General features: G+C 34.1%; 1 protein-coding gene across 1 annotated transcript in view; it reads left to right on the top strand.

The window, feature by feature from the left end:
• The window catches only part of RBM25 (RNA binding motif protein 25), a 47857-nt gene that overhangs the window by 20802 nt on the left and 9768 nt on the right, over positions 1-17287 (top strand). The window contains exons 5-14 of the mRNA XM_031949297.1: positions 518-685; positions 1119-1176; positions 2578-2738; positions 5076-5294; positions 6762-6815; positions 7063-7233; positions 10763-10997; positions 15842-16059; positions 16182-16271; positions 17209-17282. Coding sequence (XP_031805157.1) covers positions 518-685; positions 1119-1176; positions 2578-2738; positions 5076-5294; positions 6762-6815; positions 7063-7233; positions 10763-10997; positions 15842-16059; positions 16182-16271; positions 17209-17282 — 1448 coding nt within the window. The remainder of the gene's footprint in view (positions 1-517; positions 686-1118; positions 1177-2577; positions 2739-5075; positions 5295-6761; positions 6816-7062; positions 7234-10762; positions 10998-15841; positions 16060-16181; positions 16272-17208; positions 17283-17287) is intronic.

Genomic DNA, 17287 nt, shown 5'->3' with positions numbered 1-17287 from the left:
TTGAGCTGGCAGTGGGAGTGCTGCTTATGAGGCAGGGACCTGACCTGCACCAATCCTTTTTGTGAATTTGGGTCATTTTAAACTTGGGGACTGCTTGTACTGTTTCAATTAAACTCCTGAATTCTCCTGAATTGGTCTACTGTTTGATGAATCATTGGTTTCTCTTTCTGAACTAATAGGAAATTGTGAAAAAAAAATTCTTAATCTTGTGCTTCTTTTTGGGGGGAGGGTCAGAATTAAAAATTAGAGGTATATACAACTTCTGTTGAAAATAACATGCTTGGTTTAATGAAAAATGGAATAAACATTCCATAGAGGTTTTAGGAAGACATTAATTACCTTGTTATAAAACAGTAACTAATAATAACTATAAAAAATAAATTGTTTATATGGTAAATTATACTGCTGAAGCTTTTACATTAGTTCTTGTTAAAACTGGTAAACAGTTGTTTAAAACTGGTAAACAGTTGTTTGAAAGGACAAAACTACATTTTATTGTTTCTTTTCCCCTCTTTAGGTTTTAGTACCCACTGTGTCGATGGTTGGAAAGCATTTGGGAGCCAGAAAAGATCATCCAGGCCTAAAGAACAAAGAAAATGATGAAAACAGTGGCCCCACGACTACCGTTTTTGTTGGCAACATTTCTGAGAAAGCCTCTGATATGCTCATTAGGCAGCTTCTAGCTGTAAGTTGTAAGCTGTAATAGTTAGAGCTTATGTTTATGAACCATTTATATACTCAATTGATCCTCACAACAAGTTTGTGATATAGGTAGTATAACTTTTATTACCATATTATAGAGATTTAGAAAGATTAAATCATTGACGCATGGTCACATAGATTGTATCACAGAAATGGGATATCAGTTTTCTTTAGATTAGTTTTTTTTCCCAATACCTTATTCTTGAAAATGATGATAGTAAAAGTTGTTTAATTTTTATGTCATACTTCTAAACAGTTTTAATAATTAAATACCACATTAATTTAAAATTTGTTGTTTTTACTTTTCTGAAAATTAAGTCTTTGTACTTTTTCTGTTTTTCTTTATTTTAGTTTTATTATATAAACTTTCATTAAAAATCTAATGTTACAAATTTTATTTCTTTTTTTAAATAAAGAAATGTGGTTTAGTTTTGAGCTGGAAGAGAGTTCAAGGTGCATCTGGAAAACTTCAAGGTAGATGAATTTTATTTTATTTTATTTTTTTTGCCTTTGTTATAAGTTAAATGACTAATTCACTTCTTTTGGTATGCTGGATAGATATAATTCTTTATAGGAATTTTCCTCTTTGGCTTGTGATTGGGAAGGGAGTAACTAAGGGTTGGAGCTAGAGGGCAAGGAAAGTGATTACATTCATGTGGAGGCAAAAGAAAAAAAACAAAACAAAAGATTACTTTATTATTTTTGTGGGGTTTTTTGGTATTTTTCTTCCTCTATCAGAAAGTTGTTAAGCAATGCTGGGTTTGAAAAGGTTTTCATGATCAGGATCGAACTGTTGAAGATAAGCAGCAGCCAGAGTTTCTTGGTGCTCTGGAATACACCAAAAGCGAACCAGTTGTCTCTTTGTACTTTTCAGTGGAAATCTAACCATATAAGAGCCCTTTTATTTGATTTTCAAGGGTTCTAGTGATAGTAAAGTTGTTTTACCAGCAAAAAGAAATTTATCTTTTTTTTTTAATCCCATGAAACTCAAGAAATTGAGGAAATAGTAAACATTCTTTGTTTTTAATCAGAATTTTTCATTTTACCTTTTTATTTTCTTTTATTAAAGCTTTTTATTTTTAAAACATGCAAAGATTTCAACATCCACCCTTGCAAAACCTTGTGTTGTGATTTTTTTCCTCCCTCTCTTCCTCCACCCCTTTCCCTAGATTGCAAGTAATCCAATATATGTTAAATTTGTGCAATTCTATAGATATTTCCACAATTGTGCTGCACAAGAAAAATCAGACCAAAAAGGAACAAAATGAGAAAGAAAAAAAATGCAAGCAAACAACAACAAAAACAGTGAAAATACTATGTTGTATTTCATTCAGTCCCCACAGTCCTTTCTGGATGCAGATGGCTCTCTCCATCACAAGACCATTGGAACTGGCCTGAATCATCTCCTTGTTGAAAAGAACCTTTTAAAAAATATGGAGAGAATTTTCCCATTTCTCCATGAGCATTTTAACAGTTTTTTATTTCATTTTTTTCCCAATTGAAAATGTTTATTTTTCTTATGTTTAAACTTCAGTTAGCCCTCAGTTATTAATAATAATGTGGAGAACAGGGATATTATGAATTAAAATCCATAAGTGAAATCAAACCCTCATTTTAGTCATTAAATTCCACTTCCAACTATAATTTTATCAGTGATTAACATAGTAAATCATCTGATTTGAGTTTCTTCTCTCCCTCTGCCCCCTTTCTTTTGGGGGGAAGTGCTAATAAATAATGAAGAGTCCATAAAAGGGATTTATAAGACTGTGAGCATATGCCCATAATGAGTTTGCTTTAATTATGTATAATACTCTTTTAAAAAGGCATTCATTAATACATTGATATTTTCATGTATTCCTTTATATCCATTGTTAGCCTTTGGGTTCTGTGAATATAAAGAGCCTGAATCTACCCTCCGTGCCCTTCGGTTATTACATGATCTTCAGATTGGTGAGAAGAAGCTCCTAGTTAAAGTTGATGCGAAGACTAAGGCACAGTTAGATGAATGGAAAGCGAAGAGGAAAGCGTCCAATGGGGTATGTGTCTCAGTGAGTCACTCCAGTAGGTCAGCTGTCCTGTTTGGAGTGAAATGTTTCTTTTCTTGAAATTTTTATGTAGAGCTTCAATAGGTCATATTGATCTATAGTTATGACGAAAGTACATACTAAAAAAAAAAAGTATGCAGATATTTTAAATATTGTATCCATCCATAGTGGGTGGATGACTTTTGGTTTGCTTGTTCCAGGTTGGGATGAAGGTAGGAAGGGGAGGCTGGACAGTGTTAACTTTCCAGAGAAAAATTGGTACAGACTATTCCAAACAGAACTAATTCAATAAGACATCCTTATAAGTAAGTACGAATTATAATTAAATCTACACAATTAGAAGGAATTGGTCCTCCCTTTTAGAAGTACACAGGTTCTAAAAATGCAAATTGTTGTAGTTGTTATTTATACTTAGTATTACTACTACTTGTCTGACTTAAATTATTAACCTTACCAGGTAAGTAGGTGGAAGACCTATTCAAGGGCATTTAAAGGTACCCTAAGAAGTGGGGATGTTGAGTGTAGGATTTTACTTGAAGATAGGGGGTAAATATCTTTCCTCTAGTCCAAAATTTAAACATCTAGTTCTTCTGTTTTAGTTATTTTGTGATAGTAGATGTGATTCTGTTGTGTGTTCTACCATTTTGGCTACAATCTCTTACCCAGCCTTGTAAACATGTATCTTTTGGCTCACAAAAATTAGCCAACCTGTAAATAATGCTTTAGCTCACTAATCTTTGTATATTACTTGCCCGTTAGGAGTAATATACTTAGTATATATTACTACCATTTTTCCTATTAATCAGCTAAGGAAATAAGAGTGTTCTGCATGGAGCAAGTGGGCTCAGGGTTTCTCCACAGATTTGTCTGTTGTTCTATATCTACTACTAGCTTTTCTCTCAGTCCATGGCATGTGGGAATGAGTTCCTTGTATGACTTAACTAAGGCAAAATGTTGTTTGGTCATGAAAGTATTTGAGCCTAATTTTTAGATTTTCAAAACATCAGCGTATACTATATATAAAACCACGAATCTTAAGGAAATCATTTATTTTTAGATATATTTGAGCAAAGCTAATTACCTGACATTGGAGCCATGTCTATTAGCATACATATAATGACTAAAAATTAGTAAGTTATGAAAGAGGCTCAAGTTATTAGAAAACATGTAGTTTGTATCTTTGTGTTTATCACAACACTTTACATAGATGCTCAGTAAATACTAATCCAATTAATAATCATTATTGATTTTTAGTTATAGATTTAGACCCTCAGCTAGTTACAGCCTTTTGAATGCTGAAGGTAGAATTAAATGGTTCCTGCTTTTTTTTTTTTTTCTTTTTTTAAATCAAATTTATCTTATCAAACTACATGAGAATATGAGTGGTGGAGCATGAGACATTATGATCAAAGTGTTTATTCAGGAACACCATCATGGCTTTTGGTTATAACTTGGAGTTACTGTAAGCCACGAGTGTAAGGCAGATAAATTGCTTTGTACTTTATACTTTTAAGAAACAACAGTACAGTAGACATAATTTGTTTTATGTTTATCCCACTTATCACTTCTTCCTCACCAAGTTTTGAGGATTCTATGACAAATGGAAAATTTAATATTGAGAGCATTCTCCAAATTAATATTTTGAAAACATAACTAATTAAATAAGCATTAATTTTTGTATAACACAAATCAGATTATGTCCTTAACTTGTAGGTTTAAAATTGAAACAAATGCAATTCAAGTGCAAGAGTTTTAGGGACAAGGTTTTTTTTGTTTGTTTGTTTGTTTGTTTTTTTAAATAGAAGGAAATGTGGTGTTAAGTAACTAGGCCTACCTTGAAGAACAACCTTGAAATAACTCCGGAAATATTGATTTATATTGGAGAAACAATAGAATATGTGGATTTTAAAAGTGAAAAGTGAGCTTTAAACAATAGTTTTTCAGAAATATGGAGATTTTGGTTTTTAAAAAAAAAAGCTTTGGAGTTTACCTAACTTTTAAGAAAGAAAACATCGGGAACTGTTGTAGAAGCTTTATTTATTTATTTATTTTTTTAAATACACAAGGTATGTGGATTGATCATATTGAGATTTGATTTTTTTTTTGTGGCAGGCTAGTACCTAGCATTCTTAAGTATTAAAAGGGAAAAGGAGTGGGAAGAAAATGACAAGACGAAAAAATTCCAAACATTAAGCCATATTAAGTCATAGCCTAGTTTTGCTAAGTTGATAACAAATAGTGCTTGCATACAAGGACTCCCAGACAAGTGTTTTGGAGAAAACACTGGGTTTTACCAACTCTTGCTTCAAAATAAATTTCACTTTCTAGGTTGGTGATTTTTCTGAATTTGCCTTGTTTCCCAAGAATGCCAGGCCAGAGACTACAAATGATGACGATGAAGCCTTAGATGAAGAAACAAAAAGAAGAGATCAGATCATTAAAGGGGCCATTGAAGTGTTAATACGGGAATACTCCAGCGAGCTCAATGCCCCCTCCCAGGAATCTGACTCTCACCCCAGGAAGAAGAAAAAGGAAAAGAAGGAGGACGTATGTGTTATTGATTTCGGACAAAACAGATTTATTTCTTCAATTTACTTTTTATGATCTCTGTTATCTTATACAGTTGCTCTAATTTCAAACTTCTGATGGGAAAAGAAACTGACTAGTGTTTATATCAGAATTTAGTAAGCTTTTATTGCTTTATTTCGATAATACCTTGGGAAGTTGGCTTCCTAATTTTTGTGACCACAAATTTCATATTTTTGTCATAGAAATACACCAGCATGGAGGCTTATGCCTATGTATGGGGTCACCCTTCTAGTTCTGTTTTTTTAAAAAAATTGTGTCATGAAGGGTAAACCAATAACTGATAATGTGCAAAGTAAGTTTTTCTGTTATGGGGGCTGGCCCTAAAGATCTTAGAATGGTGATTACCTCACTTTGCCTTATCCCCTTTTCATGGTTGTTTTTTTCTCTGCTCCAAGCGGGAAACCAGGTCTCATTCACTGAGGATCTTCACTCACCTTTAATTTTCAGCTGCCTTTCCTTTAGAAACCTTGCCTCATTCCCCTCCATGGACAATAATGCTGTTGAACATCTATCTAGCTGGAGGAATTTGAAAGAGCAGCGCGAGATGAAACACTCCTCCCCAGGGTCTTGAGTGTCACATCCCTACTTTGTTCTCCACTTCAGTTAGTCTGAGGAATAGGAAATCCAGGTTGAAAAGGAAATATTCAGGTCTTTTCCTACCCTTTTCTTTGGGCATACTGTTGAGAAACGTTGAATGGAAATAACTATTTACATTTATGGGAAATACTTTATATGCATGAATAGTATTTTATGCCATTTTAGAAGCATTGTAAAACCTTTATAATGTGATTATTTACCAAGTCACACTTAAGGTTTATGTTATTCTTTGGATTTCAGTTCCTCACAGATGATCTTGAGCAGTTTTCTATGTGGCTAAATGCCTTCATTTTCCTTGGTCAGTTCTTTCTGATCCAGCCTTAAACAGGGCAGATATAATAGAGAGCTACTAGGCCCTAGTGTGCTGGTCCCTGGGTTCTCTCAAAGACCCAGTGGAAGCGGGACTGTTGGGTTGACTCCCTTAGCACGCCTTCCCTTAATGGGGAGGGAGAAAAATACTCAAAAGCTTCCACAATTTGCTTGGGTTGGGAGGGAAAGAAAGAAAACCTGCCATACGGAAAGAATTATGGGAGAACTTTGCTTATATCAGGACCACTGTTTCCTTGAGGGGGATCAGGAGAAAAAGTTCTGCTTAATTGTTAGTCACTGAGTCCCTCCCTGTTCCATTGAATGAGGGGGGTGGGATTGTGGGAGGGGGAGGTGTGGAGAGTGAGTGAAGTCTTATTTTTTAGTATCAAATAACTTTGACAAGGAAATGATATCACAGCAATACAGTATTGCTTACAGTACAAACATACAGAACATTGTTTTTCAGAGTAGTGTGAACTCTATTTTTAAAAAAAAAAATCTTCGTGGATTTTTCCGCAGATTTTCCGCAGATTTCCAGTGGCCCCACTGATCCCTTATCCACTCATCACCAAGGTTCGTTTACATTGTAGGCTTTGACAATGACTATATTTACTGCTAGTTGCCAGATTTGTGACTCTTGTCCATCTGATTTTTCACTCATTAACATCAGATTGTCAGGTTTGATACTGCAGAAGGGCTTTTTTTTTTCTCTTACAAGACTGGTACAAAACCTCTAACCTTCGACTTTTCTCTTGTCTCTTTGTATTGATGTTGATTGACCTTCATTCTTTTTTTCCCTCCTGTCCCCCTTGTCTTTTAGGAAGATATAAACGCTATAGAAATGGAAGAAGACAAAAGAGACCTGATATCACGAGAGATCAGTAAATTCAGAGACACACACAAGGTAGTATTCTTATTTTTGCAATTGATTCAAACTAGCCTTTTTGCAGAATCCAAAAAGAGAAAAAAAGACCACTTAAAATCAACATTACATTAGAATTCATTAAAAATGCTATTTATATTAGGTCTAGTACATAGTTAGAAAACAAGAATCAAAGAGCAGTACCACATTAAAGTGGTCCTGTACATTTTGTTTAGTTCTTTCAGTAATTTAATGATTGCTCTGCAGTCATTTCACTTTAATATGAATAAAGAATATTTGTTTTCCATAAATTTCAACCTAAACATCAGGTTCAGGATTTATAACAATTCAAGGGGGCAGCAGGATAACATCCACTATAGTGTATTTCTGTGGGCAATTGTGTAGCTTAATCAGAAGAAAACAGTTTGATTTAGAGCTAAATTTAAGGGTTATTATTTACATAGATTTAATTTCAGAGGGGGAAAATTTTAAAAGTAGCTCAGTGGTTACCAGACTTACCAAAATTTAGATGCATGGAAGAACTGTAAATTCCCATAAAGCTAATCTATTCATTGACCCCCACCATTATGATAGAGATCATATGGTGACTAATGCAAGATGAAACTCTCAGCTTGGAAAGTAACAAGGAATAGGATGTAAGTATGAGCTTCTGTTTTTTATTATATTTATGGATGCCCCCTCAGAAAAATATGCAAAGGGGTAACTGGCTTGGAAATGAATATTTGTGTATAGTAAATCCCTTTTATAAGCCTTGCCTACAAAAGCTTCTCAATGTTAGCGCATCTGTGAATGTTTTCTGGTTTTGAAGGTGATGCTTATGGACCATTAAAAGCAAATTCTGCATGAAATGTATTTTAATGTTTAAGTGGTAATATGGTACTAGCTCTTCCCCTAGGACTGAGTAGCCAGTAACTCACCAGTAAAATGTTGATAAGTGTTTTTTTTCTTCACATAGTCATGTTGTGGGTTTTTTTTTTTTTTTTTTTTTTTTCTCTTCAAAATTCAAAGTTGGAATTTGGTGAAATGGTTTAACCCCACAAATCCAAGTCATCTGTTGTGTCGAGCTCTAGCTCACTTTTGTATTACTTCATTCAGTAATTACAACTATGACTAGAAACATGTTATTTTTTTTCTCCCAAAATTAATTTTGGGAATGAAAAAGAGGGGAAATAAGGGTCTTTTTTGGCAAAGTTCAGCATTCAGGTTTGGGGACCAAGTAAGAGTGAAAATGTTATAGAAGTGTGTGTGTGGTTTCCCCTTTCCCTTCCCCTCCCCTTTTTTGTCATCATTGATTTATTCAGTAAGCCCTGTCATGTCAGTAGCATATTAATGCTAAAATCATGTGGTTAAAAAATCAATCTAAAATATATATGCTTCAGAGTTTGAGAAGCTGTCAGGCATATTACTGCCTTAGACATATTTCATTGGGGACTATTTTGGACTTCCAAAAAGATTAAAAAATAGTTGTTCCTTTATTTGGGTGGTATGGTTAAAGGGGTCTTTTGGAACATCAGTGAAAAAGTAATGAGCACAGTGAACCTTTGCATGTTTTGGTATGAGTTTATTAAATAAGCACAGACTGTCAGGGTAATCAGCGTGGCAGGGGGCGTCCATTTACAGCACGGACGAGTCTGAAGAGAACACAAGGTAAGATTGATGATTCTTTTACCTCTCCTTTTCTGTTCCTTTCCTACATCTGTGTTTCTGTTCCTAGCCCCATTTCATTTTTCTCTAGACCTTTTATCTTATAGAAATACACTAGATAAATACCTTTTGTAAATTAGATTTATCTGTTCTTCCATTGGCTTTGCAAGAAGAAAACTTTTGAAATGAGTCCTAAAAAAACTAAGCCTAATTTACATAAGCCAAAAGATACACTAAAGAAAGAATTAGTACACTGAATAAAGTGTGCTTTGAGGAGAAAAATCCAGGAATGCTACCAAAGAAATTACTATTGGAACAGCTAAAATAATCTGTAAGTATTCCTCCTCTCAGTATTTAAACACATTTCTTTATATATAAGTATATGAAGTTGAGGTAAGTTTACTTTCAAAGTTTTCATGTAGTCTAGCCCCATCTTGTAAATTAAGACGATATTAGGAACTTTTAAAGGATGAATTTCCTTGCCCCTTTAAATAGGATTTCAGTTTTGTTTGTCTCTGTCAGCTTTCTGCCATTTTTATTCTCTTCCTTTTGTAATCTCAATGTATTCGGTGCTGGGTTTGCCTGTATTTCACATTAAATACAGGGTAGCACAGTAGCTGGATAGATTGATCCCTTGTGAATTAGCTTTATTTCATAATTCTCTGTCAGTTCTCTGATCCATGGACAAGAGGGAAGAGTGTCTAACAGGTAAGATTGCTTTTTAAAGTTTTAAAATGCTTTACATGATGAAGAAAAGAAAAATGCACATTTGTTGTTGAAGTTTTCATTTCATTGCAGTGGCACTAAACATGGAGCCAAAGGGATAAACGTGGTTTTTTTTTGTTGTTGTTGTTTTTTTTTTTTTGGTTTTGGTTTTGTTTTTTGTTTTTTTTTTTGGTTTTGTTTTTTTTGGTTTTTGTTTTGTTTTGTTTTTGTTTTTTTCCTGTTGGGGTTTTTTTCTGCTGAGTATGTGTAAAAACCGTGTGGTGCACTGGCAATCTGTCAGGTTGACAAACTTTGTCTTTGTTATTTGGTTTATTTGTGAACCATGTACTTGCTCTTCCTCCCAGAAACATAGCTTATAGGCAAGGTTAATCCAGTGTTGGCGGTCCATGTCCTAGCACAGAATCTGTAAGTTAACACACAACAATTGCTTCCAAGGATGGATTTATCATTATCTTGATGTATTTTTATTGTCTTATAGGAATTCTGGGCATAGATATGTTGCTTTGCTTTTTATTTTATTAAATGGAAAAATACAGTTTATAGATATTTCAATAAAACTGTAGCAAATAACCCTTTTTAGCCTTTGTTTGAAATAAGTGATTTCCAACCTTTTTGATACTTTGTGGGCTGTCCATCTTGTAATGGTGGGAATAAAACAGATAATAGTATACAGCTTTTGACTGGATGTAGTTAGATAGCTTTCTGGTGGGTGGGAAGACCAGAGTACAGTAAAGTATTCTGGTTGTTTTGTGTTGGTATTCATGATTTATTTCCATTCTTTTCCAAAGCCCCCACATTACAGTTTTTTTGGGGGGGTTGGGAGTTCTTTGGGATTACTATTTGTATTTTCCAGTTTTCAAACTGCTTTATAGTTATTTGCACAAAATACAGTTGTTAGTCAAGTGATGTGTGATTCATTGTATTTTTGGAGACTTTTGTCTCAAGCTTTGAATCACCATGCTTTTTGTTTGCAGTGTAGCCATTACATACTTATTGAAAGGCCGGCCACACTCATACAATCTCCCAGCATCCAAGGTTGGAGATTGCTGGTCTATTTTAGAGTCTATGCTTTTGCACGAATTCTAGTTTTGTGATTGCTGCACTTTGATTTGTCATTTATAAGATATAAAGTTAACATGTTAAATATCTAATGTTAAAGCACCACTGGTTTTGGTGCATCCATTCCCATTATTGGGCGTTGCGCCGGGAAAAATCTTTTAACTGCAGCTGAAGAATTAATTCTGAAAGTTCTCTTATTGATTTTTAGAAACTGGAAGAAAGAAACAAAAGGAAAAGGGCAAAATTGAAAAACGGAGAAAAGAGAGGAAATGAAAGGGAACAGAAAAGGCGAAACGGGGACGAAAGGAAAAGGGTGACAGAAAGGAGAAGGACGGGGGCCCGGACAGGCGGGATGGGACCAACCGGAAAAAGGGGCCGAGACGGGATAGAGAGAGAGAACCGGACGGGAAAAAAGAACCTAATAAAAGATCGGAGTCGATCACGTGGAAAAGGATTCCTTGCACTGGTGGGGGTTTTTCCTATTAATGAAAAAGAAAGGCACATTGGGTTCATCATCTTTGTTTTAATTTCTTTTCTCTTGTTTATTTAGAGCTTGGGTTAATTATTTCTAAGTCATAGATTTGATCTCCTAAGAGGAGTAGTTAAGTTCACAGCAAAATAAGAGTCTTTTAAAAAAATTTTTTCAATAGTATTTTGTTTTTCCAAATACATGAAAAGATAGTTTTCAACATTTGTTTTTATAAAACTTTGTGTTCCAAATTTTTGTCTTTCCTTTTCTTACATCCTCTCTCCCCAAGACAGCAAGCAATCTGATATAGATTAAATATGTACAGTTCTTTTAAACATATTTCCACGTTTGTCGTGTTGTGTAAGAAAAATCAGACCAGAAGGAAAAAAACCATGAGGAAGAAAAAAATAACAAGAAAAAAAGAGGTGAAAATACTATGCTTCGATCCATACAGTCTCCATATTTTTCTTTCTGGATATGATTGGCATTTTCCATCCCAAGGCTATTGGAATTGCCTTGAATCCCTCCATTTTTTATTTTTTATTTTTTTTAATAGCCTTTTATTTACAGGATATATGCATGGGTAACTTTACAGCATTAACAATTGCCAAACCTCTTGTTCCAATTTTTCACCTCTTACCCCCACCCCCCCTAGATGGCAGGATGACCAGTAGATTTAAATATATTAAAATATAAATTAGATACACAATAAGTATACATGACCAAAACGTTATTTTGCTGTAGAAAAAGAATCAGACTCTGAAATATTGTACAATTAGCTTGTGAAGGCAATCAAAAATGCAGGTGGGCATAAATATAGGGATTGGGAATTCAATGTAATGGTTTTTAGTCATCTCCCAGAGTTCTTTCTCTGGGCGTAGCTGGTTCAGTTCATTACTGCTCCATTGGAAATGATTTGGTTGATCTCGTTGCTGAGGATGGCCTGGTCCATCAGAACTGGTCATCATATAGTATTGTTGTTGAAGCATATAATGATCTCCTGGTCCTGCTCATTTCACTCAGCATCAGTTCGTGTAAGTCTCTCCAGGCCTTTCTGAAATTATCCTGTTGGTCATTTCTTACAGAACAGTAATATTCCATAATATTCATATACCACAATTTATTCAGCCATTCTCCAACTGATGGGCATCCATTCAGTTTCCAGTTTTTAGCCACTACAAAAAGGGCTGCCACAAACATTTGTGCACATACAGGTCCCTTTCCCTTCTTTATAATCTCTTTGGGATATAATCCCAGTAGTAACACTGCTGGATCAAAGGGTATGCACAGTTTGATAACTTTTTGAGCATAGTTCCAAACTACTCTCCAAAATGGTTGGAATCCCTCCATTTTTTAGAGGAGACAAGTGTGTCCCAGTTGATCATCACACAATCTTGTTATTACTGTGTATGGTGTTTTTGATTTTGCAGCAGCAAGATGTATCCTCATATAACCATAAACTCATCTTCAGTCTGACTATATTTTTAAAAAATCATATGTATATAGTTGGTTATAAGATGGATTTAGTCATGCACCATCCCCTCTTGCCCTCTGCAAAAAGCTCAGGGCAGCTGTCACACTGCTGAACAGTTTGTCATGCCTTAGTGATGAAGTGCCTCCTTATTATATATGTGCATCTGTATGTTCACATGTGTATAGATGCACACAAACATATAACTATTTGATAGAATTTGTCTCACTTTTTTTTTTACCATATTCCCAGTGCTTTAATGATCACAAACTGGGGAATAAGCTTTCATCTCAGGTGCTACATTTTAACACAAAATTTTTCTTAAGAGGTGATTAGAACATAGCTAAGTATCTCGTTCTATTTAGGGCACTTGTTACTGGCTTAGCTACTGTTGTTTGTCCTTTGTTCTTAAAGAGGACTATGACATCTGGCAGGTGATGACATGCAAGTGAAGTGGTTAAGTGAGGGAGACCTGTACAGAGCCATCTATTTCACTTTTTCCCTGCATAGCCATCTGAGTCCAGTGGCAAGATATAGATCAAGATGTTTGGAAATGGCCTTGAATGAAATGGGAGACCTTGGCTTTTTTAAGCTAAAGTCTTCAACAGGTCTCAGTTTGATTGAGGCTGCACCCATTCATTGATTAAGGCTAGGTAGAAATGGAGGCAAAGAATACTGTCTTAGCATGTGCTGGTATAAAAATAAAAATAGGTAGGTAAGTATTGGCTCCTGAGGTATTAAATTTGTTATTTTGTAATCATAAATTTTTAAAGCTAAAATGGATCTTAACAGTAATCTATGAGAATTCTTTGTTTCACCAGTAAAGAAGCTGAGAAGTTGACTTACCTAATTTTGGGTATGTGACCACATACATACCTCATTAATGAAAGCCCGGACAAATTTCTTGATTTTTACTTCTGTGCTCTCTTCATTATGATCTCTCATATTCTAATAGCATATTAAAAGAAATTTTTTAAACCTGATTTCAGGGATTTCTGTAAACAGTTAACCCTAAGAAAGTAACTTCTGTGATCCTCTTTCCTTGATAGAAAGTTAATCTTTTTGACAAAAGAACTGAATACTATCCTGTTTAAGTTAATTTAATTCAACAAGCATTTATTAAATGTTTACCTTGTATAATAAGGCAGGAAAAGAGAGGTTAGTTACAGCTGAGCTCCTTTTGTTTCTTTTTCCCACCATCAATAGCAGTTACCTTTCTGTTGATTACAACTCAACACTTCAAGTAGTCCAGTTATCCAATAAATAAAAGTTAAGGTACACAAATCTTTTAAAATGCATAAACCATGTCTAAAAATACCTGTGATCCTGAAATAGGGGGGAATGAAAGTGATTTCTGCTTGTTACATCCCCACTATGTTCACCTTTCCTTTTATACTATAGAGATATCTATTAGCTCTTTTTCCTATATCTGTATGACAACACATGAATTTAAGTGTCTTTAGGTGGATCCAGGTAGTGTCAAAGATGAGTCACTTGAGACTCACAGAGGTACCCTGGATCTTCCTGACATCTGGTCATTTAGCCTCTTTTTCTCATACCCAACTTCATAAGAATAAGAAAGTACTTTTTAACAAGGTACTAATTTTTGACAGGCTTCCAATATGGTAAACAATCTGGTTGTAATTTAAAATTTGTAGTAATTTTTTCTAGTAGCATTAGAAAGAAGTGTCTTCTACCATTTCATTAGTCCAAATTAGTCATTACTGTCATTGTGTAACTTTAAGCTATTGAGTATTTATGAGAAATAATATATAGTTGCTGATTAATTTTTTAAATGCTACTTTTAGAATCTTTGGAAAGCTAGGATTTAAGGAGATCTACAGAACCTTTTAGCTATGTTTTCTGTTTGAGGCATAAGTAGTTCATTTATATAGGAAAGTTGTGATATCTTTCTAGATTTCTATAGTGTTAAAAAAAAAAAAACCTAAATATGTTTACATTTTAAGATATTTTGATTAATTACATACAGGATTAACCAGAACTGCCATCTTCCCATAAGCCATTATTGATGAAATTCTTTTACATTAAACTTAGTTGTTTTGGTATATTAAGTTTATTAAGTTATCTACTTTTGATAATTTAATACCTCATTTGATGGTCAGAATAATTATTAAGGCTATCCTACTGCTACAATGAAGTGTAAAATATAAGATAAACTGAAAGAATGATTATTGGTTTTATTAAATTTCAGGAAGGGGATGGGGCATGTGGTTTGTTTTTATTGTCTGTTTCTGTCTCCTAAAATAGGAGTATGCTGAAGTTTCTTCACTTTTACAATCTGACTTATTGACCATTTAAGTTGCTCATTTCTGCTCTTCTACTCTATGGTTTATATAGAAAATACCATCATTAGACTAATCATTATACTGTCTTCCAAATAAAGAGATATAATAAGTATCATTAGAGAATAGTGAAAAGATGCCTGGATTTAGGTTCTGACAAGATCTTGATTTAGGTTTTTTCTCTGTTCTTTACCAGCTTGGTGAACTTTCAGGCAAGTTATTTCTATTTTCTAAGCCTCCGGTTGATTTGTAAAATTATAGAAATGAAGTAGAGCAGCTGTGTCAAACTCAAATAGAAAACCACAAATTAACAATATCTATAGTTATGTTATAGTCCTAATTATTTTGTAAATGTAAAATTATTTACATTTCCCAATTACATTTTAATCTGGTTCAGGCCACACTCAGAGGGCTGGGAGTTTGACACTTCTGGAGGAGATGATCTCTAATGCCCCATGTAGCTTTGAGTCGTATTATCTTAAATAGAGCTATTATAATACATTATCCAACTGGTTGGGATCTTCCATGTACAGTTTTACTGAGTAAGTTATTTTGTTCTCTTATATACTCTTATCTACTTTTAATGTTTGATGTGAAATTATAATGCAATAGTGTGATAGCTGTTACCTGAGAATCAGGAAAACTTGTGTCTTCAAATCCTTTCCAAGTGATCTTTGACAAATCATTTAATCTCTAAGTGACCAGGCAACTTGGTAAAACTATAAGTTGCAGACTGTTGCAAATTTACATTGTTAGAAGCATTTTTCTCATAGGGATTTCCTTTTCCCTGAATCAGTGAATCAGAGGTCCATACCAAAAATGTCAAGTGAAATTCTTGCAATACCAAGACGAATGCTAATAGAATACTCATATTGATTAGAATATGGTCCAGGAATGTAGCTTTTCCTCAGTATTATTGATGAAGTCAAGTAGTAAAAATAGATTCCATTAGAATTCCACCAGCTGTTTCTCCTAATTTAAACGATTCTACCATCAGGCTAGTTTTTAAAGAAATGAGAATGATTTTTTGTTACATGTTATATAGAGAGAAGAGCAGAGACCGTGAACGAGAACGGGAGCGAGAAAGAGAAAGAGAACGGGAGCGTGAGCGGGAAAGAGAACGGGAACGAGAACGAGAGAGAGAAAGGGAACGAGAGAGAGAAAAAGACAAGAAAAGAGATCGAGAAGAGGATGAAGAAGATGCTTATGAACGGCGAAAGCTGGAAAGAAAATTAAGGGAGAAGGAAGCTGCTTATCAAGAGGTAATGGGAGGAGTGAGGGCACTTTTTTTCTTTCTCTCTGTTGCCAAGGGGCTTACTCTGTCACAGTCAAGGACAAGGTCATTTTTTTTTTTTTCTTTAATACTTCTGACATCTTCCTCTAGCGACTTAAGAATTGGGAGATCAGAGAACGGAAGAAAACTAGAGAATACGAGAAAGAGGCTGAAAGAGAAGAAGAGAGACGACGAGAAATGGTAAGCATCCGTGCCCAAGAACATTAAATAGGAGCTTCTGTGTAGTAAAGATTGATATGCCCATTTGGCACTTTTTATTCATTGTCAGGTTTGAGAAAAAATTCTGGTACAACAAAAGAGTTTGTGTGGTATCTTAGAATTCTTTAACTTCAGATGACACAGTATCCTTTTCTGGCTTTGGAATTGTTCATATCTCTTTTCTGTTTACTTTTTTAATACTGTGTAAAACAGTCATAAAAATAGATGCTGTCCTGTATTTAAAACTCATTTGATAATCTGTAATCCCAAAAGGTTTGTGATACATGGAGCTTTAAAAAGTAAAAGGTTTTAAATTTTAAAAATAAGTTTTAATTTGTTTTACTAATGTATTCCATGTGTTCTTTCTTTACTTTCTTTAATTTTTTCTTTTTATTCTCCTTTTTGGAGAATGTTCTTATAGTAATTCCACTTTGTGTTTCTATCTGTTATAGAGGTGATCCAAAAGTCTTAATGCAGTTTTAAGTTATTGAAGTTCTAAAATAGCTACTTAGATTTTCATAACTTAAACTTGCACTAAGATTTTTGGGACTCCCTTACCTTAAATTCTAGAGAGAGGAATAAGAAATCAAGGTTTAAGTTCTGTTTTATTGATAAAATTAGTGGACTTGGCTTCCAAATGAATCTTTTACAGATGACTTTTGTGTCTAATATTGTATTGTATAGCTAATTCACTATACTTCCAAAGGTCTCCCTCCTCATAAAGTTAGAGTATATATTTAGAAATTATGGGGTGGTATCATACATGATTCTTTTTTTTACTGATTGTCACCTTGTATATTCTGGTCTGACTCAGAATTTAGAAAAATAAATATAATTTATTTCAGTCTTATCAGAACTTTATGATAATTGTAAAGATTTTATTGTATGTGTGTGTGTGTGTGTGGTTTTTATTTTGAAGGCAAAAGAAGCCAAACGGCTAAAAGAATTCTTGGAAGATTATGATGATGACAGGGATGATCCTAAATATTATAGGTAAG

This window comes from Sarcophilus harrisii, chromosome 2 (genome assembly GCF_902635505.1).
Source record: "Sarcophilus harrisii chromosome 2, mSarHar1.11, whole genome shotgun sequence".
Taxonomy (NCBI): Eukaryota; Metazoa; Chordata; class Mammalia; order Dasyuromorphia; family Dasyuridae; genus Sarcophilus; species Sarcophilus harrisii.
This window is presented reverse-complemented; position numbering and strand designations above follow the sequence as displayed.